The sequence below is a fragment of the Pocillopora damicornis genome, chromosome 12, assembly GCF_964200805.1.
Source record: "Pocillopora damicornis chromosome 12, jaPocDami1.2, whole genome shotgun sequence".
Classification (NCBI taxonomy): Eukaryota; Metazoa; Cnidaria; class Anthozoa; order Scleractinia; family Pocilloporidae; genus Pocillopora; species Pocillopora damicornis.
In genome coordinates this window covers 7,978,877-7,996,500 of record NC_142681.1, presented here as the reverse complement: position 1 = coordinate 7,996,500, position 17,624 = coordinate 7,978,877, and the positions used below count along the sequence as shown (strand labels likewise).

The window sequence follows — 17,624 nt, the reverse complement described above, 5'->3', positions numbered from 1 at the left end:
CTTGAGAACAGTTTGACTCACGGGAGAGAAAACAATAACAAATGTGTTTATTCGCCCAACTGAGCACAATGGGTTTTAAACTTTTGTTATCAGAACTAATGATTAAATCTTCAGCTCAAAGATCTGTCACGGTCGCTAAACAATATCACTAGATGATAAGAAGAGTACGTTAAAAGATATTTCTAGGACATACCACAATGATGTCCCAGAAGGCCACAGAGGATTTCATCTTTTAATAATTTTTTTGTGACTCGCGGGCAGTAATGATGATTCTAACAAGTTTCGTGCGAGGGGAGGAGCGCGAAGAAATGTCTAGAAAAGTTTTATATTTAGCTCGCTCTTTCTGATTGGTGAAAAACCTATCGTTCATTGTACCCGTAAACATATTGCTACTTTGTCATGAAATCAATTTAACGCTCTTTAAATCCGTTTACTGGAATGATAACCCACTTGGCATTACTAACTAGGAAAAAGCCGACAGATTCCTTTCCCATGGGTTGTTGCTTGTCTTTTCTATACTTCTGAACGTTCTCACGTTTCAAAAGTATTCCAATTACTTTGAATTAATCAGTAGACAATAGAAACCTTCCACCCTTGGGACAAGCTCATCCAGCAAACAGGGGAACCTTCACGGTCACCCTAATGGGAATGGCAGCCCGGGGTGACCGCTTACCACAGATTTACTGCTAAATACAGGTTCCACCGAACAGGAGTCAAACACCATAAAAATTCCTTTTTATGCCATAATTAATCACTAAATCTTAACAGTTTATTATGGTACTTAATCAAAAATGCTTTGACCCTTATAAGCAGAATAGACAAAATGGTAGCGCAGCACATTAAAGAAAACATTAAGGAGCTAACAGTCAGACCATTGGGAAATTATAAAGCAAAGGACTTGTGTGAAGCTCGTGCGCAACATCTGTCCTAACAGTCCTAAGAAAGATAATTTGAAATCAGCGTTGGGTTTTTTGGTTACCGGTTTACTTCCACGAATGAAGTCGTTGACTTTGCTAAACGCAAGAGAAAGTTCCTGGTGAAAAATTTCACGTGTAATGAGTAAAGGATATTTGAACTGATTTCGGAAGCCTGAAACATGGATTTTATTTTACTTTAGAGATTATTCTTAATTCTATTCAAGTGGTTCCGCTTTAATTGAGCATTCAATGCATGTGGAGGACAATACAAACAGGCCGTTGGAACTCAGTCAAGGGTGACAACGACCGCTTAAGAAAAGTGAAAATTGACGGTGACTGCTAATACGGTGCCGCTCAGGTTTGATTGAATTAAGTAGACGTGACTGGTAAGAAAAACTTGAAAAAATCAAAGACAAAAAAGCTGCTGCAGATTCTTGTGGGGGGCCAAGGACTGTGTACAATCTTTTGTAATTATGTCTACTCATTGTGAATGAATATATTAACTATGGTTTAAAAACGTCCTCCCTCCCAGGACGCAGAAGGAAGGAGTGGTTGCGTAGAGAGAGATGGTCAGCGGATCTTCCTATCACAGACTCCATAAGACCATTTACATGACGTAAATACGATCGCCATTTTGCTCTAGCGGTGTAACACTGTAGTTTTAGTCGAAGAACTTCTTGGTGATACTGAAGGAGCCTTTTTTCTGTGAGAAAGGATGGTTCTTAAAGCACTGACACGTAAAAGCGTAACAATTAGTGTTATCCTGTTCGGAGGAGTTTTTGGTGGAGCTCTTGGCCTTTATATTCGAGATAATTGGGATATTGAAGCCAGGGTAAGTCTGAGATGAATTTTGCTCATTTGGTGTAGGGTAAGATAGATGCTTAACTTAGGTTTATAAATGGATGGAAATTAAGATTTATTATTGTTAGAATAAGTGAAGTTTTTTTTCTGTGCCTTTGAGGGCTTCTATTGATTTCCCAGGTAATTGTCTCAAGAGTTTGTTTTCATTTGTAAACATGATGTTAGTATTTTATTGTAAATCGAAGTTCTTTTATCTACATGAAAACTGTGGTATTGTCTACATAAGCAACTCAAGCCCATCCTTTAACCCTTTACACCCTAACATCAGTATGCACATTCTCCATACTGTTCTCTATACATTTCCTGATGTGCTTACAAGGAGAATTTATCTAATTAATAATCAGGAGCTTCTTTAGCTGGTGGTCATTTCCTTTATTCTGGTGATTTAGGGGTGATATTGCAAAGAGAAATTAGATGCTAGTCACTCTTAGGGTCAAAGGCTTAAAGTAGTTCAAAGGTGCATATGATAACTTTGCTTCCCTTTGAAAGGACAGAAGAGAAGTACTTTGGCTATCACATAGAAAAAAGGTTACGCCATCAAACAGCCATTTTTTTTTTTTAACTTTGTAAAAATTGATTTGAGCAGGCAAAAGTCATATGTATTGGTATGCTAGTATATCTAGAAGTACTGACACAACTTTTTTGCTATTCTCATTTTGGACCTTAATATCTTCCCGGTCATTACATATAAAAAAACCTTTCAAAACCATCTTGCATGTTTTGAGACTCAGCACAGTAGGCTGTGTTCAGTCCATTGTTCAAACATGTGCCCTTATTTCCCCACTGTTTTACCTGTGCTCACCAATATTAAGTATTACTCAGAAAAAAGGCAGTAGATTACCAGCACAGGTACTGGTGACAAGAGGTTACAAATCTGGAGCCAAATTAGGATCAGTATGATTTCCTTTCTTGAAACTTGTTTTCTTCATGTATGCAAGGCCAATGGACATGTGAGTTGATTCATAAACAAAGCAGTACACTGATAACACTCTGGTTAATAGGCCGTTTCTGAGTTCTCTCAGTTCAGTGATCTGGTGGTGCCAAAATTATGGTACAAGAATGAGGCCAAGTGTAAAGTCAGTGGCTCTAATCAGGGTAAAGAATAAAGAGACTTGGTAGTGTAAATGAGCAAAACTTTGTCAAAATTCAGTGTGGAAAAGTGAAAAATTATTTGTGGGGGAAAAGCATTCAGCTAAGCGATGGTGGCAAAGAAAAAAAAGCAGAACTATTCAATATATGCAATTGTTGCCAATTCAACTGTCAAAAAATGCTCTTTTAATCTAGAGCCTACTTGTTCCCTGTTTGAAGTGAAAAATATTGCATTTTTCAACTCAAGAAAATAGGATATGACAGGGAACTTGTGAAGTATTGTCTGCAATTTAATAAAAAAAACTTGATGTCTTGGGTTCCTACTTGGCCCTAAAAAATTGCTCTGAACTGGGAAATATTGTTGAGTTCAAGCTACATGTAGTGTTGAAGAGAAAATTTTGTTGATGCACCTGTTATCTTTGGATTATTTCTGTCATCATCAAGGTTTGTTTACAAGTGATCTGACAAACATTTTTTATCCCATGCAACTACTAATGTGGCAAGGTGAAATCAACTTGTGTTGACATAACATTTTCTTGCGGTTGCTGTGGTCTTTCTGTGATAAAATTCATTTGAAAACTTGAATGGCATCTACGTGAGAATTTTTTGGATGATGAAACAATTGTCTTGTATGAATTGTATTTTATCGAGTGGTTGTACCAACCCGTAATAACTGTAAAAGAGTTGTAACCAGTATTGGTAGATTTAAAATTGTCACTTACACAGTTAATTGTCACTTGCACAGTTAACATTTACACAAGCAGTACTGTAACCTGCACCTACCTATTACCCACAGCAACAGCCGTTTACTGATAATTGAGCTGATTACCTGGTGGTAAACAGCCAGAAATTAGGGTATTAATTAATTATTAATTATTTGCTGATCAATATGAAAGACAAGGACAAACCTACAAGTGATAAAAAACAAGTGACTAAGGTTGTTGAGAAAAACATACTCCAAGTATTAGTTCCTATACATTAAGGAACCTGGCTGAGGGAATTTTTGTCATTTTCAGCAACTTTGTGGATTACTACACAGTGCTGAATCTTCAGAAAGCCTTACTGCTCAAATCCTAAATTTCAAAATGCTTTATTTTCAATTCCATCACCTCATAGTGTAATGAATTTGATTGACCTGTATTATATGTGCGGAGAAAAATGATTTTGATTAAGACCTATATTCCTTGTTTGTAGTCATTTGCTCTCAGCTTGGAATACAGGTAAATAATTAAATGTTTTTCAGTTTCCTCTGAAGATTTGAGTTATCAGGATTGGACTGTATTTTAATGTAATTTATATTTTTCTGATTGTACATGATTGTTCATGAAACTTTACAACAATTGATTTAAAGGTTTCCTCTTAATTGCACTGGTATATTTATTGGTTGTTTACACCACACAAAATGGTCACAGGGATTGTATGGCTTGGCTTTTATAGCCTTTCAAGGGTGTCTGATCTACTCTTAACACCCTAACATCAGTATGCAAGGTATCCATACTGTTCTCTACACATTTCCTTTGTACAATCAAGAGCTTCTTGAGTTTGCAACCATTCTTTTATTCTCATGACCTTATTTAATGATTGATTCAGGGTGATACTATCAGGAGAAATTAGATGCTTATCAACCTTTACGGTTTAAAGGGTTAACACATGTTTTGTTATCATTTGAATTCTAGGAGGCCCGTGTTGCTAAGCTTGAACAACTAGTGAAAGAAAAAGAAGCCATTGTGAAGAGACTGAAAGAGAGTATAGGTGAAAGGAAATAACCAGGAGCAAGTTAAGGAATGAAACTGTCTAATATTGAAACAGTGCAGAAAATGAAGTGCATTGATGCAAATTTACACTCTGTTTGTTCTTGACTTAGGGTCAAGTTGTAAAGAAATGCTTTGGAATATGAAGTTTGTATCACTTAAAGTAAATGAGGCTGGCAACTTTAAATCTACAGCTGTAATTAGAAATTCTTTGGTTCTTGACTTTGTTATTTGACTCAAGGGGTACTTAATACAAGACTGTTAGGAAATAATTATTTTCTGCATTTATTTCTTTTAGTGCTATGAGCTCTTTTAAGCCAATTAAATTTTGATGAAACATGTAAGTAAATTGATTAATCAGTTGCAAACTTCTACCCATTGACACAATTTACAAAAGTGTTCTTTTAATATTTGGTAATGGTAGTAATGTTGGACTCTGAATTGAAAGGGTTGGGCTTTAGGTAAGGCAAGGTCATTTTATTTTGTTCTGGGGCAAGGAAATTACCTCTAGCAGTTCCTCTCTCCAACCAGGGGCCTTTTTCTTTAAAGTCCTCTTAACTTAATTGTCCCAAGGACATATTTTTAAAATCAAAATTTCAAGAATAGAGAGGCAGGCTCTGGCACCCTAACCACTCTATTTTATTACCTGAACTGATAGTTTTATTGTATAACTTTTAAAACATCCATCTTGAATTAAAATAGAGCAGCTTTACAGGCCCTATAAACTTACTGGGAATAATGAAGATTAATAAATCAGAAAAACGGTATAGTTTTACCTCAACTGGACAAGGACAGCATCAAAGTCAGTCCAGGGGGAATAGCAATATTGCTGGTCATGGCTTGATGCTTCAGAAATGGAGGGCAAGCAGTGCTTGTAACCCGGGAGGGAAGGTTGGTTGGAGGAAGAGAAAAATTTTGATTTGAAAACTTTCTAATAATTACCATTTGTTATCCCTTTGTGTTTTTGTATCTAAGAATTTATGTTTCGATATTTTCTGAGGATCACTCTTGAGTACGTGTACGTCCCTGTCCACATTCGATTCACCGCCATTTACACATTAAATTTAGTACAACAAAGATGAACAATTATTATCAAGAAGAGTACCATGATTTATTAGTGGGTAACAGTTCAATGGATTTGCACAACACTGATAAATCCCAATAATTTTCAATAGCTTATTTCAGTAGTTGAATTATCATGCGACCATCGAGTATATTTTTCATCTTTCCTTCGGGATTCACTCTCCAGCTACTTAGGGAGGTAATATGCCATTTTCCACTGACAAGGATAGACAACTACACACATGAAGAATATAATTCACAGTAAAACACAGGCATTATTACGTCTGAAGAGACCATTATGTGTATACATCTAGCGCTACTTGAATGGCTTAGTTTTCTCTGTGATTACGGGCAATGAAACGATAAATTGACTGATAATAACATTATCGTAGAATTTCACGGGAACTAATCACCCCTTCAAATATTACGTTTAGTTAACCTTTGATCACAGCTGAAACTATCTTAATATGACCGAGGTAATTACTTTTCCCTCAAAATCGTCTTAGGAGGTATCGCCTCAGCACAATTGTTACTCTGTTGTAAACTAGTCCCTAAACGACTTGATGACGTCATTCGCCGTTGAAACACAGTGTCCAATCACAGGTTACTTTCCGGCGCCCCCGCGTAAACATTTGGAAGCCTCGACTGCATTCTGGGAGCACTCATGCCGTCTCGCGCTCGTGCTCCGTCCTTCGCGTCCATGTTCCTTCGATTATCTATGTTATTAATCGTTTTGTTCTCTAGTCCGTGATCTGAGAATGGCCTTCGGTAAGCATGAGTCGTCGCCACTGGTAAGTCCATCTGCTCTTTTACGCTCGCCATAGACTAGAAAATGAAGTAATATGCAATTTTGGGTATACGTCAAGGAAATTTCGAAGTGCAAAGGAGGTCTCACATAGTGAAAATTTTCCATCGGTTAATAGACTGACAGACTTACGAAAAAACACCAAAAGCGTATGCAAAACCCCAATTGTTTGACTAAGACATAGAGCTACTTTTAAAAGAAAATGTTCGAGTTAGGGAAAGAAAGTAATGATTTGGGATATGTGGTTTACCCGGTTTAATAAACCAATTTTACGTGAAAAGTTAACGTTATTACATCGCTAAATTCGACAATACTTGATCTAGGTGTCACAACGCGTTAAGACAGTGACTGCTGTATTTAAAATGTTGAACGATTTCGTCAAGTCAGATTTTCGATTTTTGGCCGGCTCCTAAAGGGTGTTTATAGTGCCAGGGCATGGCTAGAAAGTATTGCTCGACCAGTGCCGATTGAGGATTTCTTTTTTTTTAAGAGCGCTTTTTGTTTTTGGGCTTCAGCGCGTGTTTGGTCCGGTGAGACGTTAGAGAATTCAACCTGACAATGACGCCGTCATTAACCGGTGCACCCACCGTGCTCTTGTTGACCTCCCGCCTCAGGTTGTTACACCTCCTCTCGACCATTAGGAACATAACGGACACCACGATCCCTCCTGCCAGGACAATGAACACGCCCGCCATATGATCCAATGAGATACTCATGGGTGTGCTGCTTGCTTTAACTGTGGAGTCTGTGCACTCACTGCGACGGTCCCACCACTTCTTTTTGAGTTTGTCGACCACACCTTCCTCGCGGAGCTGGAGAACAACAAGCAACGACAGATCAGAACAACCAAATTTCCTGTTTTTTTTTTTTTTTTTGTCTTTTTCATCTCTAGCTGGAGTGATCATCGTGCAACTTTTCTTTGCCTTTCATTCCTCTTCTTTTCTTTCTTTTCCCTTTTTTTTTCTTGTTTTCATTGATCCATATATTGTACTTTCAAATGTGATTAACTCTTCAACTCCCATGAGTGATCAAGGCATAATTTCTCCTTACATTATCAATACAATATCAAGCAGACAAGTAATGAGAACGAAAAAAAATATTAACAAGGGGATTATTAGTTGATCCAATACCAAATGCTCCGATCTAACATAATCAGAGTTATATGGCAGACAGTAAGGAAAATTACTAATAAGATCTTGGGAGGTAAAGGATTAAAATGCAATTTCTCAGTATATAGTTTTACTACTGTAATGAAGTAAGTCGAACTCAACAGCTGGACGGTGCTATACCTTGATAAAACACCAAATTCTCACAACTAATTTGCAAGGAATAATATACCAGTTATAAGGGAGAATTAAGAAGTACGTCTTGGTGGCTTAAGGATATTTGAAAAATCGTTAAGAATTACCTGAAGAATAGCGACAGAAAATTGGTTCGTCAGTTCTGAGTTCCTTTGAAGTGCAATACCATAACTTTTGGCCTCCAATAAGTTCTCCAACATCATTGTGTTACATGGTCCCCTGCTGTTGTAGTAATCCAGGTAGGGTCCGTCTGTCAGGTAGGCAAAGCCACCCTCTCTCACTTTTTGAACTCCTTCCTTTGTGGAATTGACAAATGTGGCTTCACTTTTCATTCTGTTGAACATCTTTTCATAAATCTCCACCTCGGACTGACTGAAGAATGTGTACAGAGATCCCCCGTTTAGCACACCGTAGTCAATCTCTTTCTGGTTGGCCAGGTCTGACAGAGAGTTAATACTTCTTTTTGTGTTTTTGGCTGCAAAAAATGGCCGAAAATTTTAGAATTAGGGCACGATCTTTACTGCTTACTAACCGGCGTGATACATTCCCACGTTCAACATATAGTTCACGACATTTTTCAGACAAACTTCGCAGGAATTACAGTAGAAAACGCACAACATAATGCGCCAATCAATTCGAAGCTTAACTCGGCATCCCCCCTGGGCAACCCGAGTTCATACCCAGGAATTTGAATTTTGCCTGGCTGGGGTGGGGAATGTGAACTGAAAGTATCAAGTCTTCAGTTCCAGCGGAATACAAATGTTATATCTTTGAAAATGGAGTTTTTTAAGGTAAAAAGTTCACTTTCGCGAGCGCATGGCTCAGAAGGTCCACAAGGTAAAGGTTTTAAAGCTTGGTCAATGTACAGAAAGTCATGCACAGTAATTGATTTTGCTTTTTACAAAAAATGGATGGGGCATTTGAACTTAATTCTTGCTACGTGGGAAAGGAAATTTGAACAAGCCAATCTTCCAAAGTTCAAATGCCAGAGATATTGTCCGGGTGGAGGGAGAGAGATGTTGAAGCTTCGAATGAATCAACGCAGGACCATTTGACACTTTACTGTATAGAGTGCTTTTCGATTGAGTGCCGTAAAACCAAACCAAAGTAATTACATAAGCGAATCAGAAGAAAGAGAGAAGAGCAATGAAGACTTAAAAATAAAAACAGGCAAACTGTCTAAACGCGGAAAAAACTCGGGCGACCAAGTCGTGATCGGTGTTAGTTTTGGATCTGATTATCGGAGAGATTGGTGCGAGTTTTCTAGACCAACCACAGAACGAAGTAAATCAAAACCAATACAATCCGGCCGGATCACTTTTGACAATCAATTAAAAACTTCTTAACAAGCGGAGCTAATGACCATTTACGTCCCTACTGTTAAGTTTGTGCCAACAGATGCAAAATAAACAGCTGAATCTAAGATGAGAGGATTTTCGGTTGAAATCGAGAACATTAGCTGTCGAGGGTAATGACCGATGAGTTCTGACTTGATTAGCATACGATCTTATTTCTTAGAGGAAAGAATTCACAACATAACGGTCAATTCTGGTGCACAGACCGTCATCAAAGCAGCTTCTAAATTGCTTATTACCTGTAAAGTACGCAGCCAAGTTTGCAGTGTAAGTAGATATTAGAATCAGCGTAAAAAACCAGAATGCGCCGGCCAGCATCCTCCCTGAGCCAGACCTCGGTGTATTATCAGCACCTTGCTGCAAAATAGAACCAGCGGCAAACCACAGACTGTTGAACAAATTGAGTTCGTCACCATCTCCCTCGCCAGATCTTTCCGCCGTCGCTCGGTATCCATTAGGACTGAGGTGATCCAAACAGAACACGAGGAACGTGATGCCTATCACCTAGTAATAAGATTAAATCAACAGGAAAATGTCTGAAACGAATCGTTATAGCTTGCAAAAAAGTTTTTTGTGTTTGAGCTTTGATTAATCTTTACTTTCGCGTTTTTTCAGTTGATAATACAAAGGTTGTATCTGGTTTACCTTTAGAAAAAGAAAAAGTCAAAAATTAGAACTCCTCCCACCCATACAAACTCCTTTAGATAACCCTTTACACCCTAACATCAGTATGCACATTCTCCATTCTGTTTTGTACACATTTCCTGAGGTGCTGAAAAGGAGAATTTGGTTAACAATCAAGAGCTTCTTTACTTGCTGATCATTTCCTTTATTCTGGTGATCTTAATATTTGATTCAGGGGTCAAGGAAAAAAATTAGATGCTATTCACTCCTATGAGTCAAAGGGATGAGGATACAAAAAGAAAGCATTTTTATTATTTTTTGTTCATAAAAAAAGCTTACCTATTGCGAAAGTAAGTTGGCTCAGAGTCCCACCATGACAAACTTTTAAAACAATTTTGAAAAATTGCCCGTTATGAGAAAATTATTGGTGTATTCGTCTTCATTTCAATCAGAAATAAGTGATACAAAGTCTCCCACTGGACTCCGCGAAGTAATACTCACGACGGCCAACGTAGAGAGCCAAACGTTTCTCTCAAACGGTTGTAAAAATACAAACAGGTTCACTTGTTCCTTTTCCTTCTGCATCAACAGACTGACTTTAAAATCCATGAAGGGCTTACTGAAGTCAACATCTAACTCTCTTACAGCAGAGATAGTGATTGCGCCAATAGCCACCTGTGCTCTCTGAAAAAATCACATCATAAAAATAATTGTTCGAATTAGGAGGCAATTTACAGTCGTTCATCTAATTGTAAAAATCTGTCTTCCTTGGAAAAAGACGGTAACTGCACATTAACTTGTAAATATTCTAAGACTTTCACAAGCGGTTTAACTAAATTTTTAATTGCGAAACAGAATCTTCGTCTTCCTGAGGAAAGATATTTCATTGCATTTTTGATACACAAAAACGCATAATTATTTCCTACTAATTTTATCAAACCTTCTCAACAATGTCTCCAATCAGTCCATTCCACTTTCCATTACGATTTTTAGAGCCCATTTTCCCATCTTTGTTAGTCATGAGAGTATATTGGAAGCCCATTTTCCTTTGAATTGCGTCAAGAAGGTCGATGCTGAATCCTTCATATTTTGGCTTTCCCTCGGTCTGGTTCGCTATTCTTATACAAAACGGTGAATCCTAGAAAGGGATTTTTTCATGTTGAGTAAGACTTGCGGAATGATTAAATTATTTATAGCGTGAAAAAATATTATTATACACGATTTTTGTCTGACACCAAAACTATTTTAATAACAAGATCGCAGACATACCAATAAGTGGTTGGTTGTTGTTTTTGCTGTTGTTGCTGTCTTAATGAAACACGCGTCAGTGCAAAATAAACACAACTAAATTTCGGCCATATTTGGAGGGTTTTGAAGTTCAGATATTCCCCTCCCCCCTCCCCTCAATCAATAACATCTATATCCGTCTCTGATAATAGTTGCCGCTGGCAATCATTGATAAACATCACTCTCGTCTTTTTTGTCGTTGCAGTCATAGTCATAAATGTTATTACTGCTGTATACGAATTCACTTGTAATTTACTCTCACAACGGTTCGAGTTAATGTTTATCCTATTTTATCTCCCTCTTACTTCTATAGTAACAATTTTGAGCACACGCCCTTCCAAAGGCTTCCTCCTGTTTTTCTTGTTTTGCACTAAACATTGTAATTCCTCCCAGAAATCCCCAGTCCAGTCGATAGAGTCCTCCAAGCTGTCAAGTTGCACTGCTTTGTTAACTGTGTTTCCTTTGTTTGCGTTCCAATGACCAACCTGCGCAAACCATTCAGAAACAACATTAGTAGTTTACTAGTTTCAAATTATTAATTGAATGATTGCTTGCTGATTAGTGAAAATTGCCCATTTTGTGTTTTATTTTGCTCAGTGATCTCGCAACCGACCGTTTCAGATGAAGAAGTACTCTGACCAGACAACTGAAGTCAGAAGGAGAAAGACTGATCAGCACAGCGGAAGAGAAGCGGACCAGCAGGAAAAAAAGAAGTTGTGCGTCTGTGCGTCTGCGATTACCATTCCCTGTTTGATGATAGGCAGCGCCGTTGTAATAAAGCAGACAACTAGGAATCTCTTCCATGGCCATCACAGACCGACGGAGGTTGACGGTGATTGATCTAAGAAAAATTTTACTTCCTTCTCAATCAACAGATGCAAATTCATCCTCGTTTCACGTGCTCCAAACAGTTTACCCGTTCTTAATGGCTCTTTGTCGTGTTACTTTTTTTTTTGGTTTGATTGGAAGTTGTACATATCACTATGTTGCTTTACATTCCATCGAACTAGTAAGCTTGTAGAAAAAATAGAGTTGCAACAGAGTTGTAAATGAGGAAATAATTACACGTAGGGTAGCTACCTGTTTTGTAGACCTGGAGCAGAAGGCTACGTTGTCCTTACTGTTTTCAAAGTGCCACCTCTAAAATTCTTTATGGTAAAACACTCACTAGACAATTGTTAAACGGACTTACGTTGACCAATGCGGACTCTGTGTTACCGTCGTCATCTCCCCGCACCTGAACATTTATTATATCCAACCTCTCCACAAGTCTGCTCCTTGTATTGTTATCGAAGTCCACTAACCCGGTAATTCCCCACAACTTTACCTGAAAATGTATTCTGGGATATAATATTCTACATTATTATGCAACTGCAAAAAGCACAGTACAAATAACGCGCGAATGAAGTATAAACATCCTGCGATATATATTATACGGTTATTTGGACAGTTGGTTATTTTTTGTTGTAGACAAAACCTATTTGACCGGTTGGCTGCGCGCGCCACGCTTTTCTATCCGCTTTGCTTTTCCCGCCTTATGAGCAACGAGCAGTAAGACTTAGCAGAAAAAAAGCAGTTGGATCATAAATAATTTATTATTATTGGACTGATCAAAATACGGCACAGCTCGTAAAAATACTCAGCGATACTACACACCAAAACGTCTAATAAGGTATAGAAATCTGATCTCACACGCGAACGAGATATGACATTTAATCATTTAATTGTACATAACGCGATTAACTCTTCCACTCCTAGGAGTGATAAGCATCTAATTTCTCCCAAAGGTATCACCCCTGAATCACACGTTAAGGTCTTGAAAATATAGGAAATTATCGCGAACTCAAGAAGCTATTGATTGTTGTAAAACTTATCCTTGTAAGTGCAATAGAAAATGTATAAGGAACAGTTTGGAGAACTTGCATACGGATGTTAGGGTGTAAAGAGAGACGGAAACGTTTCCCGTTCTTTACCACTTTAGTAGGGGTAACATCTGTCATCTAGAGAATTTTTTGTTTGGTCAATAAAATCTAGAACCTTCACAAATACTTTTGCGAAAGATAATTGCAAGAATTGTCATTTGCTTACCTTCTCGTTTAGATTGTTGAGCAGTTTTTTACTACTATCTTCAATTCTATACCCATCTGCGAAACAGTCTCTCAGGTGTCTTGAGATCCCTTTCGTATCTTGCTTAAAGGCTTCTACGACTGCGTAAATTGTATCATTGACCAATGCATACGTGATCTTGAGAAAATTGAATGATATAGATGATAAGTTAGCCATGATTTTAATGATTCGACTAGGTTCAAGCTTACTGCAAACGCTAGCACTTACCCTTTAGTACCTAAAAGTGACTAGCGTCTAATTTCTCCTTACAATACCACCCCGCATCACACATGAAAGTAATGAGAATATAGGAGATGGTCACTTATTAGAGAAGTTGTGGATTATGAAACAAATTCTCCTCATCAGCACCTCTGGGAATGTATAGGGAACAGTCTGGAGAATATACCTCTGAAATCTGGTTGGTGTTACTCTCGAGCTGGAATTTCCTTTTCAGATCTGTAGCCTTTCGGATATCTGTCAGGTTCACCTGGAGCCCAACAAGTCCTTTAAAACAACTTTTCGATATGTTACCTTTAAAGTCCTGAAGGAATAAGATAAAAGCATGTTGGTATCTGAGTTTCTGTTGTGGGATACCGCGCACATATTTTTCTGTAAAGAACATCTCAGGAGAAGCGCGTTCCTTTCATTTTCTTTTGCGTTCCAAGGTAACGGAAAGAAAAGGATAATGATTTGTCAGGTACATAGAGAAGCTTTATCGGTCAAAAATGGTCAAAGAAGACAGTGAAAAGGAATAGGGTTTGGATCACAGGCAAAACATTTTCGACAAAAGACTTTGTTGGGTACTCTGGTTTTCACAGGTAGTTGAAAAAAATGTTTCATACCATGTTGAAAGTAAACCATCTTGAATCTTTGTTTATAGCTCCCAGACGTAGTGACTGGAACACATAAAAAAGTAACTTAATGTTTACATGAATTGATTACGGATATACTGAAGTGAGCCTAAACCTAACATCGTGATTGGAAATAATTTTGCTTATTATGTTGCTTCGGCCTAGTTAACAGGAGAATTTGGCTAATTTCTCATTTTAGTATAACCCCGAAATAAAACATGAAGGAAATGATCTCTAAGCAGCGAAGCTCTTGATTGTTAAAAAAAAATTTTCCTTGTCCGCACCCTAAGAAGGTTTGATTATTAAAAAAAATTCTCCTTGTCAGAGGAAAGGAAACGTATAGAAAACAGTATGAAGAATACGCATACTGATATGAAGGTGTCAGAAGGGTTAAAGCTCAAATGAAATGAGCACACATACTTAACAACAGACACAGCCAACACAATACTTACCATCTCAAGAATAGTGGCCAGATTCTCGGGTCTACAAATAACCAGAACGTAGTTTGCTCGCACTTTGGGCAGAACTTCGAGGGCGCGCTGCAGCTGGCTGTTGTCGTTAACTTGTAATTCAGGAATAGCTTCAACTCTAAACTTTTCCATTTCACGAGCTATTGAGTAAACCTGGGTAGCTACAGCAGAGTAATCGGCTGGAAAAAATTGGACGAATTGTTATGGTTGTTGAAGAATAATAGCACTTTCTTAATTAGATGTGGAGAAGCCACGCTAAGGCCCTGAGAGAGCTATCTATTCTCTCTTCTCCTTTTCCCACAGGGTTCTTTGAAATACCCTGACAAAGACAGACACGTATGTATTTCTTAAACTCCCCCGACTAAGACAGACCCCATTGATTTTTGACAACGTAGGAATATAAACTGATTAACCAGTCCTTCAACTAGGCTTTTCAGCGTCAATAAGAACAAATTGAAACGTTGAATAAAAAAGGAGTTTTTAAATCTCTAACTAGTTTGAGGCAGACGAGTTGGCTATGATCTATACAAAGTGCAGCCAAGGAATTGAACTCGGGGTGATTGAGTACAGATCCAGTGAGTAGCAGGGTGGAGGGCTTGAACCTGGGATCAACAGACTACAAGCCTAGCCTCGTGTATCACTCAGCCACCCTGCCTCATGAATCATTGATCGATATCGTGAGGCTTGCGTGTACATTTTGAGCTATCTTTGGCCAGTAACCAGAGGGATCCAGCATAGATTACTTAAAAAATTCAAGTTAATAACCATCTGCAAAGGAAACAGTACAAGAATTCGTAATGCATGTTAAAAATTAAAAGTTAACCTTCAAACACAATCGCTACTTTCTCTCTTGGAGTACTCTCTTTACCGATACAGAAATCAAGCAGGTCTACCATCGCACGGGAATACATCTCGTAAGATGGCAGTGCTGAGTAGAAAAAATCACTTGAAAAATCCTGAAGGACAGGTCTGAAGCTCAGTAACGGAATGGTGAGCACCTCAGCAAAAGCAAGCGAGTAGTGATCACCAAATGACAAGTCGAAGATTGCTATTGCACAACTCATCTTCTTTAAGTTTTCTAAAGAGAAAAAATAAACTATTTATGAGATAATAACTTTTAATACTACTCAGTGCTACTACTACTACTACTGCTGCTGCTACTACTACAACTTATTATTATTATTACTACTACTACTACTACTACCACCATACCACCACTACTACTACCAATACTACTGCCACCATTACCAAGATTTCCACTCAACTCTTTTAGGAATCGTTCTATCTACCCTTAACATCATGATTTACAAGCTGGCTTATTTGATTGCTTAATCAAAAGACTGTCTACTTACAATGTAGCATGTTTCATAACTAAACAAATCATCGAATTACATCTGTCGAGCTGCACATATGCAGGCATCATTACTAGTTCATCATACCATATATCAACAGGTCCTTTGCAGAATTAATCTCGATCATTATCACATCAATGCATACATCGTTTGATTTCGAGTCAAAATTTCTTTGACATGTAGACTTGTTAATGACTTCCTCCAGCATCTTGGCGATAGATCCATCTCTTGGGTGGTAAACTGCACCTGAGAAGCAACAAATTAACGTTAGCTTAAGTGATATTTGCAGTTGCACCCCACATTCTTTTCTGTGAGCCAGTATTCGCGCAGAGGTAAATTCATTCTTGATCTTAGACTTAGATGCCAAGATTGGAGCGAACATCAATCTGAATTTGCCTTCTACTCTGTATGTAGTGCATAACTCCGATGTAAAGGCGGACGGAAAGCAAACCACAGTGGATCTACAGTAGCATCACGCAGACCATGATAGAACTACACTGCCTTTGATTAGGAGTGCTGGAGCTACTTTCAGGGGAATTTGAGCGGAAGTAGGCGAATATAGGGCCCATCTTGAATCCTTTCTCTCCGAATATAGGGCCCATCTTGAATCCTTTCTCTCCGAATAGAGGGCCCATCTTGAATCCTTTCTCTCAATTGGCATCCCCCTACTAACGAATGTTTTTTGAAAGTGTATTGAAACTCAATCATGGTAATCAAAACGGTAAATCAGATCAGTGGTAGATATTACCAGGATACGAAGCCACGAACCTGTCATTAAGCGCAAGAAGAAGCAATTGGCCATGTCTGATTGGTTAATAATTTCATTTAAGGCGTGTCAAAGCAAAACAAACTCAAGAGGATGTGTCGAAATTTGTTCTATCAATAAGTAATTTTATTCCGGAGAGGATAATACAAATCCTCGTCGTTGAAAAATTATTAGCGAACTTTTAAGGAATATATGCATACAAAAAACGTATTTCATGTGAAAGTATGGTTTCCTCAAAGAATAAATCAGTTTATTAAGACGTTTTATAAAACTCATGAATTTGAAAAGTGCGTGTAAAAATAAACTTCCGTCTAAAAAACCTATCTTGGTATCATTTTTTTCATAAGGTGAACTCCAACCTTTTAAGATGAATTAATTTTTACTTTAACCCTTACATCGAGCTTAAATTCAAGTAACTATGAAAGCCCACTCCACGAAATGTAAGCTATGAGTTTGGTGTAAAAACTGGCTTACCAATTGATGGTTTGTCTTCTTGAGTTAGGTCTACTCGCTGAATAAAATCAGTCAGGACCAGACAGACAGAACATAGGAAAGCTTGAATGGCTCTCATTGGTGAAAAGAGGTTTCAGGGCTTTGAACTTAACAAAGCCTTGAGGAGTAGGTAAGCGATGAAAATATGCTTTCTGCTTCGACCAAATCCTCTTGATACGGATAAGTCAAGATGCTGTGACGTTTTTTAAAAGTCACGCGTGATTTTCACAACTTATATACACTGAATAATTCAATGTAAGAGTAAGTCAACAATAAATGTTTTAAAGGGGAACGTAACAGGGCCAGTATCGCCGGAAGGCAATTTAAGAGGAAGTACGGAAAAAAAATTTACCGAAACTGGTGTTGATTTAACGTTTTAGGATGATAATACAATAATTATTTTGTGTTATTATGTGTTATGCAGACATTTTGTCTAGCGGACGAGGACAAAAGTTGACGTCAACGTAAGCATTTCTTGCCGGTGACGTTTGCGGTTTCGTTTCATGGAGAAGGAAAGCAGAAGTTTGGTTTTTTT

General features: G+C 38.0%; 1 protein-coding gene and 1 long non-coding RNA gene across 2 annotated transcripts; one reads left to right on the top strand and one right to left on the bottom strand.

Annotated features, from left to right (window-relative positions):
* The first annotated feature begins 1,532 nt into the window (after window positions 1-1,532).
* LOC113686827 (uncharacterized) lies at window positions 1,533-4,962 on the top strand. The gene is made up of 2 exons (XR_003447684.2): window positions 1,533-1,749; window positions 4,544-4,962. It is a non-coding gene; the product is annotated as an uncharacterized LOC113686827 (long non-coding RNA).
* A 745-nt stretch (window positions 4,963-5,707) lies between these two features.
* Window positions 5,708-17,535, bottom strand: LOC113686829 (glutamate receptor 3). Its single transcript, XM_027204506.2, has 15 exons — window positions 17,072-17,535; window positions 15,919-16,077; window positions 15,303-15,557; window positions 14,462-14,658; window positions 14,001-14,054; window positions 13,565-13,699; window positions 13,141-13,296; window positions 12,245-12,379; window positions 11,358-11,537; window positions 10,706-10,903; window positions 10,267-10,449; window positions 9,381-9,645; window positions 7,894-8,261; window positions 7,073-7,297; window positions 5,708-6,505 (listed from the first exon to the last, which is right to left on the bottom strand). Exons 1-15 carry the CDS (start codon window positions 17,166-17,168, stop codon window positions 6,278-6,280), a joined length of 2,835 nt encoding a protein of 944 aa, XP_027060307.2. The 5' UTR covers window positions 17,169-17,535; the 3' UTR covers window positions 5,708-6,277.
* Window positions 17,536-17,624: the final 89 nt, after the last annotated feature.

Bases quoted from the DNA above. Each gene is read 5' to 3' on its own strand.
- LOC113686829 (XM_027204506.2), bottom strand. From the start codon at position 17,168: ATGAGAGCCATTCAAGCTTTCCTATGTTCTGTCTGTCTGGTCCTGACT. The intron at 16,078-17,071 runs GTAAGCCAGTTT...GTTGCTTCTCAG, and splicing joins AGAAGACAAACCATCAATTG to GTGCAGTTTACCACCCAAGA. The intron at 13,700-14,000 runs GTATGAAACATT...TTATTCCTTCAG, and splicing joins GATGGTTTACTTTCAACATG to GACTTTAAAGGTAACATATC.